At 48.2% G+C, this 18,199-nt stretch overlaps 1 protein-coding gene across 5 annotated transcripts in view; it reads right to left on the bottom strand.

Annotated features, from left to right (window-relative positions):
* Positions 1–18,199, bottom strand: part of CLUAP1 (clusterin associated protein 1) — a 214,338-nt gene that overhangs the window by 130,755 nt on the left and 65,384 nt on the right. For all 5 annotated transcript variants that reach the window (XM_054042743.1, XM_054042746.1, XM_054042744.1 and 2 more), the window contains 2 exons: positions 14,798–14,931; positions 8,240–8,381 (listed from right to left, as the gene is read on the bottom strand). In XM_054042743.1, the coding sequence (XP_053898718.1) occupies positions 8,240–8,381; positions 14,798–14,931 (276 nt within the window). The remainder of the gene's footprint in view (positions 1–8,239; positions 8,382–14,797; positions 14,932–18,199) is intronic.

Raw genomic sequence — 18,199 nt, 5'->3', positions numbered from 1 at the left:
ATTCATGCTGCAAAAGCAAAATTAACAAACATACATACTTTCAGGACCAATAACCTCATGCACAGACCCTCAATGCAGAATAATTCTGCCAGGAGTAGGGGCAACTCGTACTGGCAAAGAAGGATATGATCTACATATGCAAGACACTAAGGTCTGAGAAAAGGAAGCTCTGTGTATCAAAAACACTTCACAATACATACACAAATTACTGAAGTATAGGCAGATGTGAAGGGTGGAAACAGTAAACATTTATGGGTTAAAATAAAGGCTAAAAAAAGTATGGGCTAGTAATGATAAGAACTAAACCCAAAGATTGACAGTAGCAGTAACACAAACTACAAGGAACAAGTGGCTGAAAGGATGACTGGTGAAAGATTTGCGGCAACCTGTATATGAAATGGAAGAGGAAGGAAGGAAGGAAGGAAAGAAATCCATCAGGAAATCCAAATATAAAAGGAAGGGAGAAAGCAAACTGAACTAATGCAACTCAGGGAGTCAAAAGAACACACAAGACTCCTACAAAACAAGAATGAAGGCCACATGAGAGGGAACTCCAAAATGGCTAAACTTTTAATAGCTATTTTTGATCAGTTTTCAGTTAAGAGAATGACAATGAGGAGGTTAGAGAATCTTGTGCAAGGAGACTATTAGACACACTAACTGACAAAGCACTGAGAAAACAGTAAGAGCTTGTCTGCATGACAAGTTTCTGCTCTGCAAGTCAGGGTGTGAATCTACAGTGCACCAGCTTCCTGCAACCTAACATGCTGTGTGGACACTGCTATAGCACGGTGAAAGTGCAGCTTGGCGTACTACATTTTGCAAGCTGACTCTGGCACTTCTAGTGCACTGTGGCAGTGTCCATACAAGATGTTACTGTGAAGCAAGCTGGTGAGCTGTAGATTCACACCTTGGCTTGCCATGTAAAAAAGCCCAAAGGAAATAAAGAGTACCTGATAAAAAATGGTTACTCACCTTTCGTAACTGTTGTTCTTCGAGATGTGTTGTTCATGTCCACTCCAATCAGGTATGTGTGCATGCACGTGCACGTTGGACGGAAGATTTTTCCCTTAGCAGCATCCGTTGGGTCGGCCTGGGCACCCCCTGGAGTCGCACCCTCATGGCACCTAATATATAGCCCTGCCAACCTGCCAGCCCTTCAGTTCCTTCTTGACGGCTACTCCGACAGAGGGGTAGGAGGGTGGGTATTGGAATGGACAAGAACAACACATCTCGGAGAACAAGTTATGAAAGGTGAGTAACCGTTTTTTCTTCTTTAAGTACTTGTTCATGTCAATTCCAATCAGGTGACTCCCAAGCCAAATCTAGGAGGTGGGGTCGGAGTTGTCCACTGATTAGGGTACTGCTCTACCAAAGGCTGCATCATCTCTGGCCTGCCTAGTAATCGCACAGTGCGCGGCGAAAGTGTTATGGATGACCACATTGCCACCCTGCAGGTTTCCTGGGTGGGGACTTGAGCCAGGAATGCTTTTGATGAAGCTTGCGCCCTTGTAGAGTGTGCAGTTATGGGGGATGCTGGAATCCCTGCTAGACTGTAGCACTCAGTAATGCAGGCCACAACCCATGATGAAATGCGATGGATCAAAATCAGCTGACCCTTCATCCTGTCTGCTACTGCCACAAAGAGCTGTACCGACTTCCTGAATGGTTTCGTCCTCTTGATGTAAAAGGCCAGCGCCCTGCGGACATCTAGAGTGTGGAGCCTCTGCTCCCTGCTATTTGAATGAGGTTTAGGGTAGAAAACTGGGAGGAAAATGTCGTGGTTGATGTGGAACTGCCACACAACCTTCAGGAGGAAGGCTGAATGGGGTCTGAGCTGAAACTTGTCCTTAAAAAATACGGTGTAGAGCGGCTCCGACGTTGGAGCCCTGAGCTCAGACACTCTCCGGGCTGAAGTTATCACCACCAGGAATGCGACCTTGTAAGAAAGGTAGAGCAGGGAGCATGTTGCTAAAGGCTCAAAGGGATGGCCCCATGAGCCTGGAGAGGACCAAGTTGAAGTCCCAAGCAGGAACCAGTTGGTGGACATGTGGGTACAACCTGTCAAGGCCCTTCAGGAAGCGGCTGACCAGAGGGTTAGCGAAAACTGAACAGCCCTGTACCCCTGGATGGAAAGCCGAGATGGCAGCCAGGTGCATTCTTATAGAAGACAAGGAGAGACCCTCCTGCTTCAAATGGAGAAGATAATCCAAAATGTGGGGCACTGAGGCTAGCGCTGGGGGCAAGTCGCGCTCTGCTGACCAGATTGAAAATCTCTTCCACTTGGCCAGGTATGTGGCCCTAGTGGAGGGTTTCCTACTGCTGAGAAGGACCTGTCTGACTTGTTCTAAACAGGAAAGCTCGAACAGATTCAACCATGGAGCCTCCATGCTGCGAGATGGAGCGACTGCAGGTTCGGGTGTTGGAGACACCCAGGATCCCGAATGAGAAGGTCCGGAAAGTGCGGCAAGGTAATCGGGGCTCCCACGGACATGTCTAGGAGAGATTTATACCAATGCTGACAGGGCCAGGCCGGTGCTATGAGAATGACCTGAACCTAGCCTCTGCAGATCTTGAGCAGGACCTTGTGGACAAGCGGTATTGGTGGGAAGGTGTATAGAAGAGCTCCCCACAATGGAGGAGGAACGCGTCCACTGTGGAACCCAGACTGTGATTCTGGAAGGAGCAGAACTGCTGACACTTCCTGTTGCGTTGCGTGGCGAAGAGGTCTATCAGGGACAGCCCTACCTCTGGAAGACCGAATATGCGACGTCCAGGCGAAAGGATCACTCATGGCTGTGGAAGGACCTGCTGAGGTGGTCCGCCAGCTTGTTCTGGACCCCGGGAAGGTACAATGCCTGTAGATCGACTGAGTGTTCTACACAAAAGTCCCATAGCCTGAGGGCTTCCTGGCACAGGGGAGAGGAGCGTGAACCATGTTGATATAGAACATAGCAGTCATATTGTCCGTCATGACCGATACACATCGACCTTCTAGATAAGGGCGGAATGACTGACACGCTAGGCACACCGCTCTGAGCTCCCTGACACTGATATGAAGATGGAGATCTGTCTGCGACCAGAGGCCCTGAGTCCTGCGGTCCTCCAGAAGAGCTCCCCATCCCAAATCTGATGTGTCCGTCACTAGGGATGGCAGCGACGGGAACTCCTGAGCACACCTGCTGAACGTCCGTCCACCACCAGAGCGAATCAAGGATAGGCTGAGGCAGGGTCACAATCCTGTCCAAGCTGTCCATGGCAGGTCTGTACACTGACGCAAGCCATGACTGGAGCGGCCGAAGCCTGAGTCTGGCATGTCGTAACACGTATGTACAGGCTGCCATATGCCCAAGAAGCTTCAGGCAATTTCTTGCGGTGGTGGTGGGCTGCTGCTGTAATCTTATTAGTTTAGTTTAGATGTGTAAATGAGGTATGTATGGATGATGGAATCAACCTCCAGCCCCAGCCTGTCCTGATTAAATAGAGTTCAAACACCGACGGCTGAAGATGCAGACAAGAGCCCTAACAAAGTAAGAAGAATCCACCCTAAAAAAAAAATGGTACAATAAAAAAAAGATCAAAGCCCGGTCCGAGTCTGAAAGTCATGTCTGCAATTGACGGGTGATCAATCACCAAACCTGGAGGCAGCGTGACACAGCAAAACCTATAGACTCTGGATTCAAACTAAAGCCTACAAAAAGGATGGGTGAGATGAAAAACTTTGAAGGAGGGTAACATTCTGCTGCCAACATGGAAGGGCATCGGTGCATGCCCAACAGAGACCCAGCTCGTCCTTGTGCCCGGCTTTCCTGGCCAGTTAGCCGCCACAAGCTACGAACCGAAGCTGCAAACTCAAGCCACAGACTCGAGCAGGACTGGTAACTATGCAGCAGCTGCAGAACATCTGATGGGTGTGTGTGTGTGTGTGTGTGTGTGTGTGTGTGTGTGTGTGTGTGTGTGTGTGTGTGTAGGTATTAGGTATAATGTGTGTGTGTATAAGGATTAAGATATTAGTTATTGGTCATAAATCAAATTGTTATCATAATAAATTTGGCATCTTTATCTTGTCCCCTTTAATAAGATCCTGCTAGTTTTTATTGGTATAACAGGAACTGCATAAGTCCCTGGATCATGTTGTTGAGAGCCTGAAATCTCGCCTGCGGGAGGAATGCTCTGGCTTGAGTTGAGTCCTCTATCCTCTGGACTGGGGACAGAGTCGATTTGGCTTTGTTCAGGAACAGGCCCAGATTCTTGAAAGTGGCTCTGATAAATGCCAACTGAGCTTCCACCTGAGCCCTGGAGTGGCCTTTGATCACTCAGTTGTCGCGGTATGGGAACACCTGCACCCGATGTCTCCGCAGAAAGGCGGCGATGACTGCCATGCACTTGGTGAATACTCAAGGTGCTGCTGACAGGCTGAATGGGAGGATAGTAAATTGGTAATGGGAATCATTGACCACAAACCTGAGAAACTTTCTGTGGTTGTGCGCAATTGCTATGTGAAAATATGCATCCTTCAAGTCGACGGCAGCATACCAGTCTGCTGGATCCAGTGAAGGGATAATGGAGGCCAGGGAGACCATGCAGCACCTGAGTTTCCTCACAAAGTTATTGAGGTTGCGCAGGTCTAGGATAGGCCTGAGGCCGCCTTTGGCCTTCGGTATTAGGAAATAGCGGGAATAGAAACCCTCGCCCCTGTGTTACAGTGGAATCTCCTCCACTGCCCCTAGTGCTAGGAGCGAATGCACCTCCTGAATGAGAAGTTGCTCGTGAGAAGGGTCCCTGAAGAGGGATGGGGAAGGGGGGTGGGAGGGCACAGAACTGGATGGAGTATCCCCTCTCTACCATGCGGAGCACCCAGCGGTCTGATGTGATATGGGACTATGCACGGTAGAAAGGGGATAGTCGGGAGGAAAAGGTAAGGCGGGGTAGATCCAGCCTCTGCTCTGGAATGCTGTCCTTGACCACACCTTCAAAAGGCTGGTTCAGGGCCAGAGGGCCGTTTGGGCTGTCCAGAACCTTGATTAGCGGAGGGGTATTGCCTCCTCCTGCCACTCCGGTTCCTCCTCTGAGAACTGTCCTGGCAGTTCTGCTGCTGGAACCTTTGAGGAGGTTGCGAGAGGAAGTGTCTCCGCTGTGTGGCGGAGGTATGCAAGCCCAAGGATCTGATGGTGGCTTGGAAGTCTTTTAGGCTGTGGAGCCATTTGTCCGTCTTCTCTGAAAACAGAGTCTCGCCCTCAAACGGAAGATCCTGAATGGTTTGCTGGACCTCGTAGGGTAACCCTGAGACTTGCAGCCAGGTCCCCTGCCGCATAGCCAACCCCGTCACCATTACTCTAGTGGCAGCGTCTGCAGCATCTAATGCTGCCTGCAATGAGATGTGGGAGACTAGTTTCCCTTCTTCCACCAAGGCGGTGAACTCTGACCGAGAATCCAAATGGACGAGCTCCATGAACTTCGCCATTGCTGCACAGGTGTTATAGGAGTATCTGCTCACAACGACCTATTGGTTAGCAATACGGAGCTGCAAACCACCAGTCGAGTAGACCTTCCTACACACAAGGTCTAGGTGTTTAGCGTCCCTATTCTTTGGAGAAGGACCTTAGAAGCCCTGTCTCTCCCACTGGTTAGCCACATCGACCACCAGCTAGTCCGGAGGCAGGTGGGAGTACAGATGCTCAAAGCCTCTGGAGGGCGCAAAATACCGCCATTCATTGTCTTTGGCAATGAGTGGCAAGGATGCCAGTGTCTGCCACAGGGTCTTAGTGGTGTCCACAACCGTCTTTATGAGGGCTACCCATGAAGGTCCTGAGGGTGCTAGGATGTCCACCATAGGATCTGCCTCTTCTACCACTTCCTCAGCCTTGATGCCCAGACCCTGGGCAGCCCTGTGGAGCAGCTGCTGCAGGACTCTGTTGTCCTCTAACGCAGGAGCTATGGTCATCCATGCCAACGCTTCGTCCGGCGACGAGGAGGCGGAAGCGTGTGCCGGTAGTGGAAGCTCCCTACCGTCTGCCCCAGAGGGGTCACATGACTCCCGGGGCAGTGCTGGAAGAAGTGGTGCCGATGACGGTGCCGGGGCCATAGGCGTTGTAACAGGCGTTGGCATCAGTCTCACTGGAGGGAGCTGCGTTGGCACGCTCACAGGAGCTGCCGGCGTCGGCGGGCCTGGTGCCAACATCGGTACCAGGGCCATAGGTGCCTGCATTGAGGTCGACGTCGACAACGGTGCAGGCGTGGGAGACGGGTGCGTCAACGCCGTGAGAGCCAGTGCCGCAGTCGGAGCCGAGCACGGTGCCAAAGTAGACGACGGGACGGGAGGCAAAGGCGTCGGGACAGTAGGCACCGAGGACAGATGCGCAGTGGAAGATGGTACGAAAGTGGCGGAGGCCACTGAAGATGTTGCTGAGGGTGAGCCCTGGGTTCCTCCCTGACCCTGATGAAAAGCCCAGGGGGTCCAGAAGGGCCACTAAGGCGGATTCTGCCACTGCGGAGGCCATGCCTGATGCTCTCTTCTGTCTCTACCTGACCTCGCTCTACGACTTCTGCTCCTACCCGAGCGATAGGAGTCGGACTCCGACTGCGAGGTCTCAGACACTGAAGACCACGGAGGAGCTGATCCTTGGTGCCTCGAACGTCGAGAACTCAGGGAGCAGGCAGGCTCTCTGTCGGAGTGGGTAGGCATCGATGGACAAGACAAAGGGGAGTGTCTTGACATCATAGCCAGCTTCCCTTTAGAGTGCATCGGAGGACGCAGCTCCGTCGGCGCTGAAGGTTCCTCCCTGGCAGATGAGAACGATGCCGCCAAGTGGAGGAGGTCCCGAGCAGCCTGGTACGCTTCCGGCGTGTATGGGAGCTGTAGCTGCTGCGTAGGCGCCAGTGATCGAGATGGGGTTGGACTCGACTGCCGCACCTGGGCAGGAGTCGACACAGCCCCAGAAGGAGATGCCGAGGGTTGGCCCACCTGGGGTCGCACCGTGGCTTAGCTGGAGGAGAATGGTCGTCCAGCTTTTTCTTTTTTTGAGATACTGGCGAGTGGAAGCAGTGCCTACTGTCAGACGGGCCCCATGAGGAGCCGTGGCGGTGCCGAGCGTCCCTTGAGGAGTCCTTCCTTGGCGCCGAACTCACCAACGGTGCCAGGGCACTCCACATAGAGGACGACGCCATAGGGGTCGGGTCTCTCGAGCCCGGGTTGGAGTGGGGGGCGTAGGGCTGCCTCCATGAGGATCACCTTGAGCCGCTGTTCTCTTCCTTTAGGTGTTCTCAGATGGAACTCGCGGCAGATCTTACAACTATCTTTCTGATGGGTCTCCCCCAGGCACCGTAGAAATGATGAGAGCAGGTCACTTTTCGGCATGCACTTGGCGCAGGCCACGCAGTTCTTGAAACCCAGGGACCGCAGCGAACCACGGCACTGGAGTCCGGGGGGGGGAACCCCCAACAAACACTATACTATATTAAACTATTAACTCAAACAACACTAAGAACTAACTATATACAACGGAACAGAGAAAAAATTTGCTGAGCAAGAGCCAAGGGAAGTTCCAGCCACCGTCACTGGCGGTAAGAAGGAACTGAAGGGGTGGCGGGTCGTCGGGGCTATATATTAGACGCCATGAGGGCGCGACTCCAGGGGACGCCCAGGCCGACCCAACGAATGCTGCTAAGGGGAAAATCTTCCAGCCAATGTGCACGTGCGCACACACACACCTGACTGAAATGGACATGAACAAGCACTCGAAGAAGAACTGTAAATACATGCGCTGCAAGATGCACCCATTGGTTTTAAAAGAACTAGAAAGAGGGAGTTCAGAACTGCTGAAAATTGGTTCTTCGTGAACCCTGGGAAGTATGTGAGAGATAAAAGGAGAAATAAAAGACTATAGGGGAAAAGTTGCAGTGATTGGAAAAGACAGCAGTTGCCTGATGCTGATCTAATTTATGCAGATTTTACAACAGCTTAACTCCACTGACTCATGAGCTAAAAGTGTGTTCTCTTGTCTGCTCAAGATCACTCCAGTTCAAAACTAGAGAACATAAAAATGATGATCTTATCAGTGGAGACACAGCTCTGAGGATATGTATTAATTATCATGATGCTGTGGGAAGCGGCAGGAGGCAATGAAAGTCTTTTTGGCTATTGCTAGATAATAAACAGTGGCATGCATAATGGGGCAGAGGTTAAAAAAGTACATTTAGCTAAGCTAATGTTTTGTCTGGAAATACAAAACTTTCTTACCTCAAACCTCTCCTGCTCTACCCTGTGATGATCATCCAGTTGCTGTTCCAGATAGGCCAGATTACGGAATTTTTCGAGATAACTGCTATACTGTTTCTGCAGCTCCTCCTCGATCTTCTCGTACTCATCCATAAAGGCTGGTCTGGAGAGCCCAGAGACAAAACACAGAAAACAAAATTATTTGAAGCTGCAGAACTCTGCAACATGCACTTTCGTTTTTTCAGTTCCCTCTGTATTCCTACACTGTTAGCCTTATCCAAAAAGCATCTCTCTTCCCTCTAAATGCTCCACATTATTTTAAAGATACTGGAATCACTGGGCAAAATCCTACCCTCTATTGCACAGGTGTGCTGGGGCAAAGGAGAATTGTAGGCAGCCTTTCACCACACTCACCCATGTAAGCAGAAAGGTGGAATTTCCCCCTAGCAATAAGGACAACACTAGCAAGAGATTAGTTTTCTTGCTGATCAGTTCTCCATGTCTCAAAGTTGGCATGGTCCAGCCCCACAGCAGGCTAGCACATGTTCTTCTACTTGCTATTTGTGCTTGCCAGGATATGTTATTTCTCTGCAACAGAAATGTCCTAATAATGTGTCTGGCTGTGTGCCCATCGCCCACCAGCAATGAACCATCATGCCACCCTGTGGCTCTTGTAGCACACAGAACAGTCCTGCTCTGCTGCCCACGCCCATACCATGTGCCTCCATCTGGTAAAGACAGGATTTTTATCATGGCATTTGTCATGAACATACAGCTAAGGGTAGCATAAAATCCCTCCTTTACCTGTAAAGGGTTAAGAAGCTCAAATAACCTGGTTGGCACCTGCCCAAAAAGACCAATAAGGGGAGAAGATACTTTCAAATCTGTGGGGGAAGGTTTTTGTTTTGTGCTCTCTTTGTTGTTTTCTCCAGAACAGAGAGGGACCAGGGCAGGAAAAATACATCTCCTAAAACAATATCTGAAATAAGCATCAAAGGCCTGGTCTACACTATGACTTTAATTCGGATTTAGCAGCGTTAAATCGAATTAACCCTGCACCCATCCACACAACGAAGCCATTTATTTCGAAATAAAGAGCTCTTAAAATCGATTTCTGTACTCCACCCCGACGAGCGGAGTAGCGCCAAAATCGATATTGTCATTTCAAATTAGGGTTACTGTGGCCGCAATTCGATGGTATTGACCTCTGGGAGCTATCCCACAGTGCACCATTGTGACCGCTCTGGACAGCAATCTGAACTCGGATGCACTAGCCAGGCAGACAGGAAAAGCCCCGCGAACATTTGAATTTTATTTCCTGTTTGCCCAGTGTGGAGAGCACAGGTGACCACAGATAGCTCATCAGCACAGGTAACCATGCAGGCCGATAATCGAAAAAGAGCATGGACCGTAAGGGAGGTACTGGATCTGATCGCTATATGGGGAGAGGATTCAGTGCTAGCAGAACTTTGTTTGAAAAGACAAAATGCCAAAACTTTTGAAAAAATCTCCAAGGGCATGATCGAGAGAGGCCACAATAGGGACTCAGATCAGTGCCGTGTGAAAGTCAAGGAGCTCAGACAAGCCTATCAAAAAACAAAGGAGGCAAACGGTTGCTCCGGGTCAAAGCCGTGGACATGCTGCTTCTACACCGAGCTGCATGAAGTTTATGGGGGGTCCACCACCACTACCCCACCTCTGACCGTGGATTCCGAGGCAGGGGTAATCTCATCAGCTACACCTGAGGATTCTGCGGACGGGGAAGAGGAGGAGGAGGAGGACGAGCTTGCGGAGAGCACACAGCACTCCATTCTCCCCAACAGCCAGGATCTTTTTCTCAGCCTGACTGAAGTACCCTCCCAAGCCAGTATCCAAGACCATGACCCCATGGAAGGGACCTCAGGTGAGTTTACCTTTTAAAATATAAAACTTGTTTTAAAAGCAAGCGTTTTTTAATGATTACTTTGCCCTGAGGACTTGGGATGCATTCGCGGCCAGTACAGCTACTGGAAAAGTCTGTTAACGTGTCTGGGGATGGAGCGGAAATCCTCCAGGGACAGCTCCATGAAGTTCTCCTGGAGGTACTCCAAAAGCCTAGCCACAAGGTTTCTGGGCAGTGCAGCCTTATTCCATCCTCCATGGTAAGACACTTGACCACACCATGCTAGTAGCAAGTAATCTGGTATCATTGCATGACAAAGCCTGGCAGCATATGGTCCCGGTGTTTGCTGGCATTCAAGCAACATCCGTTCTTTATCTCGCTGTGTAATCCTCAGGAGAGTGATATCGCTCATGGTAACCTGGTTGAAATACGGGAATTTAATTAAGGGGACAGAGGTGGCCGTTCCTACTGGGCTGTTTGCCTGTGGCTGAAAAGAAATCCTTCCCTGTAGTTAGCCAAGCGCGGGGGGACTGGCCCTGAGCTTTTCACATTTGGCTAGCAGGGATCTTCCCTGGTACTAGCCACGCGGTGGGGGGAGGGGTACAGCAATCATCCCAGATAATTCATGGCGTGGGGGAGGGCGGGGGGTTAGTTTGGTTTCTGCAGGGATCTTCCCTGATACCAGCCACGCGGTGGGGGGAGGGGTACAGCAATCATCCCAGATAATTCATGGCGTGGGGGAGGGCGGGGGGTTAGTTTGGTTTCTGCAGGGATCTTCCCTGATACCAGCCACGCGGTGGGGGGAGGGATAAAGTGATCATCCCAGAGAATTGGATGGGGGGGAGGTTTAGTTTGTTTTCTGCTGCTGAAGGTTAACAGGAAAACCGCAGCAGTCAATGGGCTTTGCTTGGTATGTGTGAAAGGAGGGCGCAGAAGCCGGAAGACAATGGCTTACCATGGCCGCATGCAACCTGAATTCTGTTGCCCGGACCTGCGTCTGTGATCTCTAACACCAAAGCCACAGGCACTCAATATTAAGATGGAAAATGCGACCTTGTACTGAAATCACATGTGCTATGTAATGTGAATAGTGTTGTTCACCATGAAAGAGTATAAGCATTGTTCTGTAAAATGTATCATTTTAAAAACTTCTCTCCTTTTTTTCAACCCTCCCTCCAGCAGCTGCAAATTTTTCAAGCCTCCCTCCTCCGTCCCGAAGGCTATCTCAGATAAGGCGGTGGAGAAAGAGGACGCGAGACGAGATGTTCTCAGAAATAATGGAATGCACCCGCAATGAAAGAGCTCATTTGAATGAGTGGAAGGACATGGTATGTAAATACAGGAAAGATGCCAGTGAACGTGAGGTCGTGAGGGACGCTCAAGATGAGAGGTGGCAGGCTGCAATGCTGGGGCTGCTGCGTGATCAAACGGACATGCTCCAGCGTCTGATGGAGCTTCAGGAATGGCAGCAGGATAACAGACTGCCGCTGCAGTCGCTGTATAATCTCCCTCCCCCCTCACCATGTTCCATATCCTCCTCACCCAGACGTGTAAGAATGCGGGGGGGAGGCTCTATGCACCCTCCCACTCCACCCCAGTGGACAGCCCAACCAACAGGCTGTCATTATATTGAATTTTTTCAGTGGCCTTTTACTTCCCTCCTATCCTCCTCCCAAACCTCACCCAGGTTACCTTGTCGGTTCTCTCCCTATGTTTATAATCAAGTAATAAAGAATACATGATTTTTAAATGATAGTGACTATTTCCTTTAAAAGCAAGTTGTGATTTAAGGGGGGAGGGTGGTTTGCTTACAGGGAATGAGTCAATCAAGGGGGCGGGTTTTCAACAAACAGAACTTTCACACCATAGTCTGGCCAGTCATGAAACTGGTTTTCAAAGCTTCTCTGATACGCAGCGCTTCCTGGTGTGATCTTCTAATCGCCCTGGTGTCTGGCTCCGCATAATCAGCAGCCAGGCGATTTGTCTCAGCCTCCCACCCCGCCATAAAGGTCTCCCCCTTACTCTCACAGAGATTGTGGAGCACACAGCAAGCAGCAATAACAATGGGGATATTGGTTTGGCTGAGGTCTGAGTGAGTCAGTAACGAGTGCCAGTGACCTTTTAAACAGCCAAATGCACATTCTACCACCATTCTGCACTTGCTCAGCCTGTAGTTGAACAGCTCCTGACTCCTGTCTAGGCTGCCTGTGTATGGCATCATGAGCCATGGCATTAAGGGGTAGGCTGGGTCCCCAAGGATAACTATAGGCATTTCAACTTCCCCAACCGTTATTTTCTGGTCCGGGAAGTAAGTCCCTTGCTGCAGCCGTTTAAACAGATTAGTGTTCCTGAAGACACGAGCGTCATGAACCCTTCCCGGCCAGCCCACGTTGATGTTGGTGAAATGTCCCTTGTGATCCACAAGTGCTTGCAGCACCATTGAAAAGTACCCCTTGCGGTTTATGTACTGGGTACCCTGGTGCTCCAGTGCCAAGACAGGGATATGGGTTCCATCTATCGCCCCACCACAGTTAGGGAATCCCATTGCAGCAAAGCCATCCACTATGACCTGCACATTTCCCAGAGTCACTAACTTTCGTAGCAGCAGCTCACTGATTGCTTTGGCTACTTGCATCACAGCAGCCCCCACAGTAGATTTTCCCACTCCAAATTGATTCCCGACTGACCAGTAGCATCTGGTGTTGCAAGCTTCCACCGGGCTATTGCCACTCGATTCTCAACTGTGAGGGCTGCTCTCATCTTGGTATTCTGGCACTTCAGGGCAGGGGAAAGCAAGCCACAAAGTTCCATGAAAGTGCCCTTACACATGCAAAAGTTTCACAGCCACTGGGAATCGTCCCACACCTGCAACACTATGTGGTCCCACCAGTCTGTGCTTGTTTCCCGGGCCCAGAATCGGCGTTCCACGGCTATAACCTGTCCCATTAACAGCATGATCTCCAAAGTGCCAGGGCCCGCGGTCTGATAGAATTCCATGTCCATTTCCTCATCACTCTCGCCGCCGCGCTGCCGTAGCTTACTCCTTGCCGCCTGGTTTTGCAGGTTCTGGTTCAGCATAAACTGCACGATAACACGCGAGGTGTTTAAAATGTTCATGACTGCTGTCTTGAGCTGAGCGGGCTCCATGTTTGCTGTGGTATGGCGTCTGCACTGTTCACCCAGGAAAAAGGTCAGAAACGGTTGTCTGCCGTTGCTTCCCATTGTACCCAGAACCACCCGCGACAATGTTTTTGGCCCCATCAGGCATTGGGATCTCAACCCAGAATTCCAATGGACGGAGGAGACTGCGGGAACTATGGGATAGCTATGGGATAGCTACCCACAGTGCAATGCTCCGGAAATCGACACTACCCCCGGTACATGGACGCACACCACCGAATTAATGTGCTTAGTGTGGCCGCATACATTCGACTTTATACAATCTGTTTCCAAAATTCGAATTATATAAATTCGGATTAATCCTGTAGTGTAGACATACCCTAAGATTACAAATTGTAAGCAATAGCAAGGAAATGCGTTAGGCTCTCTTTTGTTTTAGCTTTTGAATTTTCCCTATGCTAAGAGGAAGGTTTATTCCTGTTTTTTGTAACTTTAAAGTTTTGCCTAGAGGTTTTAACTCTTACTACCCTGTAAAATTATCTTTCATCCTGCTTTTACAGAGGTGCTGCTTTTACTTTTTTATTTATAATAAAGTTCTGTTTTTAAGAACCTGGTTGGTTTTTAGTGTCCTAAAAACCCAAGGGTCTAGTCTGTGCTTACCTTGTTTACCTATTTGGTTGGTATATTATTCTCCAGCCTCCCTAGGAAAGGGGTTAAAGGGGCTTGGGGGGATATTTTGGGGAAACAGGAACTCCAAGTGGTCCTTTTCCTGAATCTTTGTCTAACTCACTTGGTGGTGGCAGCATACTGTCCAAGGACAAGGAAGAATTTGTGCCTTGGGGAAGTTTTTAACCTAAGCTGGTAGAAATAAGCTTAGGGGGTCTTTCATGCGGGTCCCCACATCTGTACCCTAGAGTTCAGAGTGGGGAGGGAACCCTGACAGCATTTACACACAAGCATAACGCAGGCACTTCCATCCCCTCGATTTCCTTATTTTCTCTCATTAGTTAGATCACAGATGAAGCAATTGCTCATACTCAATACAAGATCCTAATATGACTGAAGCTAGAAACCAAATCTAAGGCCTGACTGTGTATGCCTTGATTGCATGGCAGTCCAGGATGCTCTCTAGATGACCCTTCCACGTCCAAGGATACTTCATGACCTGTTTCTTCATCTACTACCTACCAGTGGCTGGAAAAGTTAGGACCATCTTAGAAATCAAGCAGCATGTTTCACCATTTTTTCTCCTAGGAACATCTCGACCCAGAGATACCATCTGGATTTAATTACTTTTTAAAGTCTGATCATTTTGAAAAGTTCAAGTGACAATTTAAAAATAAAGTAACATTTTGGCCATCTTGACGGTAGCAAAATGTTAGTCAATTTCAAAACTGGATGATTGGAAAATCATTTTTGCATTGGCAAATCACCACATTTAGTGCACTCCTCAGAGGCCATCATACTTTTTGGACTCTTTACAGACTAGTCAATCTTCACTACAGTGGGCATTAAGAATACACTTCACCACCATTTATACTAATTCTGCAGTGGATAAAAAGGTACATGGTCTTTACCGGACACTCTGTAGGGTCTGTAGTCGCTTCTGGTTTCTTTCCAGTTCCAGTTTTCTCTTTTCAATCTTGGCTTCCAAGTTGGCTTCATCCGAGGCCACGTTATTCAACATGTCCTTAGTCTTCTGGACTTGTTCCTGAAAGAGAGAATGAGTGGCTGAGTCATGGCCTGCAGAAGTGTAATTCCAACCATCTTTCAGACTCCGGGCCTGATTCTGCATTATCTTGCACCTTGTATCATCAACAGAATTTTGTAACCATGAGCCATGTTATGCACCCAGGCTCAGGCAAAGATCAGTCTTCCACCAGCACTTTTGTGTGTCACACTCTTATTACAATCATCATTTAGCTTCTCATACATCATGGATCTCACTGACAGCATTAGAAGGGTCATTATTTGGTTTACAAATCAATCGTATTTATTGTGGACACTACAGAGAAAATCCTGTTCTCTCATAACAGCTGGCTTTTCCTTTTCCTCTTTCTGATCCTGGGATTAAATATGGATTACACAGTATTATTCTGCACTGCTGAGCACTGACACTGCAAGAAAGTAAACCAACACCATTGTTTTGGGACCAAATATGGCCTCTGTACATGCATTCTGCAGTTTCAACTGGATAGTGTATTCTTCAGTTCTTGTCCTGAGTCAGGGCAAGATATGACTCAAGATATGACAGTGCCTCGAGTCCAGAGGGTTCCTAAAGTCTTTATAGTCATTGCATCTAAAAATCACTTTACTCACTACTAAAATGCAGTCCACTCTGGAGTGGGATATGACAGCTGTTCAAAATTGCAATATCGATATTGCAATTTTGAACAGCTGTCATATCCCACTCCAGAGTGGCCTGCATTTTAGTAGTGAGTAAAGTGATTTTTAGATGCAATGACTATAAAGACTTTAGGAACCCTCTGGACTCGAGGCACTGTTACAACTGTAACTGCAAACCATTATTAGGTTTGCCTGTGCCAAACCAGGATCACTCAGCTGGTTCCAATAAATTCAAGGACTTAGTTTACCACCCACTGGGAGAAGTTCCTATATACAGTATCCACTGAGCCTTTTTCAGGTTCAGTCTTCCCGAACCAAAGTGAATCTGCATTCAAATACACAGTAGATTTAAACTGAGTTTGGTGCTGTTGTAATTGCAATATAGTCTACCAGTAAGGCTGTGTTTATTGCAGTGATTATGAATTCAAAGAAGCAATTATTTGAAGATGCAATCCAAGTACCTTTCCATTTCTGTTTGCCTTTAGTTAAATAAAAAGGAAATTCAATGGAGAATTCTACTCAGATGCAGCACTATGGCGGAGATTTTCAACAATTCAAAATGAGGAATTTCAAAGATATGTTTCCCAAAGCAACTACAATTCAGACAGTTTAGGCAGACTTGCAAAATTCTATATGCCCATTTGCCCAAGAAGAATAATCTATTTCTTGGCAGGCGAGAAAAATAGTTTTTTCATTATCACCATTATCATCATTCTGGCAAAGGCATCAGTATGTTTGGTGCCAAGCCAGGTACATTTTCATAAGTTTTCCAAGGCTGACAATGCTCATACGAAGTATACTGTGGCATAAAAATTAGAGGGCTGATCCTGTAAACACTACCAGGCATGCAGATTCTTCCTGGCTATGTGTGCATGAGGTGGGTGGGAGGGAGTAGACAGTCTTTTCTCCCTTGCATGGCCCATACATGGGAACTAGAATGGCTATTAGCCAGGATGGGCAGGGATGGTGTCTCTAGCCTCTGTTTGCCAGAAGGTGGGAATGGGCAACAGGGGATGGATCATATGAGGATTACCTGTTCTGTTCATTCCCTCTGAAGCACATGGCATTGGCCACTGTTGGAAGACAATACTGGGCTAAATGGACCTTTGGTCTGACCTATTCTGGCTGTTCTTATATTCTTATGGAAAAGGAATGCATTTAGGGTAATGCAGCCATGGCTCCTCTAGGGGCATGTGATGCCTGAAAGAAGGTGGGGAGGGGTGGACAGAAGGTATAGTGATGGCTCTGTCTCCCCACCCCCCAACATACCCAATGGTCAACAGAGCCAGCTGGAGTGAGGGTGGGGAAGCTGCATCCCACGGAGGGGTGTGGTGAGGGGTGTTGTCTCTGTGTTCCTTAGAGCTCAGGGAACAGTTGGTCTCCCTTAAACAGATTGCCTCCTGGGGTTCCTCTTGCAGCAACAGAGTTCTTTGTTATAAGCCCAATAGCAGCCCTGCTAAGGTCTCCAGGACTAGTACTACTTCCTGACAAATATCACATTTTAAAAGAACCTAATCGGTCTTAATCTCTATTTTTTCTTAGCCCTGCCATGGCCATCTTTTCAAAAATAAATTGCAATCAGAATAGTGCTACGTACTCTACTGCAATCAGGACGAGAAAGGAAAAAAACCCTTCCTGCATGTTAAAATGTGCTGGGTATGTTCAAAGCATTTGCACCTTTGAAACTTTGATCGTTTAGAAAGTTGTTTAATTAAGAAAGAGCTATGCGTTTGTTGAAATTCCAGCAGTGAAGGTTATTTGCTGTTCAGCTAGAGTAGATCATTTCAATAATTGGTCTGGAACTAACCAGCTGAGGTAGGTTTGAGTTATTGATATTTCCCATGAAATTATCCACTCTAATATGCTGAGACTGGCTTATTGGAGCTACGGCCTAGGATATCAATACATATTAACAACATTCAGGATGCATATAGACTGAACAGCAGAAAAAGCAGATGGAGGGATTACCTAGTGTATCTATTGATTTGGCATGGCTATTTAAACCTGAAGCTCTGCTTCCTCTAATTATATATATGTGTGTGTTGGATACAGTTGGCTATTCAATAATTTAATTTGTTTGAGCTTGATTCCCTCACACCCCAGCTGGCACGGGCAGCTATGCTTCTGGGATGTTTTCAATCCTAGAGCAGGATGGGCAGTGTTTGCACTGACACCCATTTTTTAGGGGTCTGCCTACTAGATGACCACTTTAGCATGGCCAGGGCTTCATGGAACCCCACTGGTGGAGACTACTTGATAGATTGCCCTGACTCAGCATGTTCCTAGCTGTTCTGACCACACCAGTACCAACTCTTTTGCCACTGATCGTGTTACAATCAAACAGAGAAATGCCACCGAGTTGAGTGTAGCACCTTGTTTTGTTGGGCAGTTGTCCGCAGCAATTAACATTCAGAGCTGACACTTGCCATTCAGGGTCACAGGATGGGGCCATTTTAAAACAATCTTGTTAAAATCTTCAGGTTCGCTTTGAAATTCTACCTATCTAAAGACAAATGTTCCCCCAGTTAAAATGCAGGCTCAGCACCACCTGCAGTTTGAAAACAGATCTTTGTGCAGAATGCTTCTGTTTGAAGTGGACTAGTGTGGGAGAATTTAAAATAAGGGTATGTCTA

Source organism: Malaclemys terrapin, chromosome 10 (assembly GCF_027887155.1).
Source record: "Malaclemys terrapin pileata isolate rMalTer1 chromosome 10, rMalTer1.hap1, whole genome shotgun sequence".
Lineage (NCBI taxonomy): Eukaryota > Metazoa > Chordata > Testudines > Emydidae > Malaclemys > Malaclemys terrapin.
The sequence above is the reverse complement of the archived record's forward strand: the minus strand, read 5'-3'. Positions and strand labels throughout refer to the sequence as shown.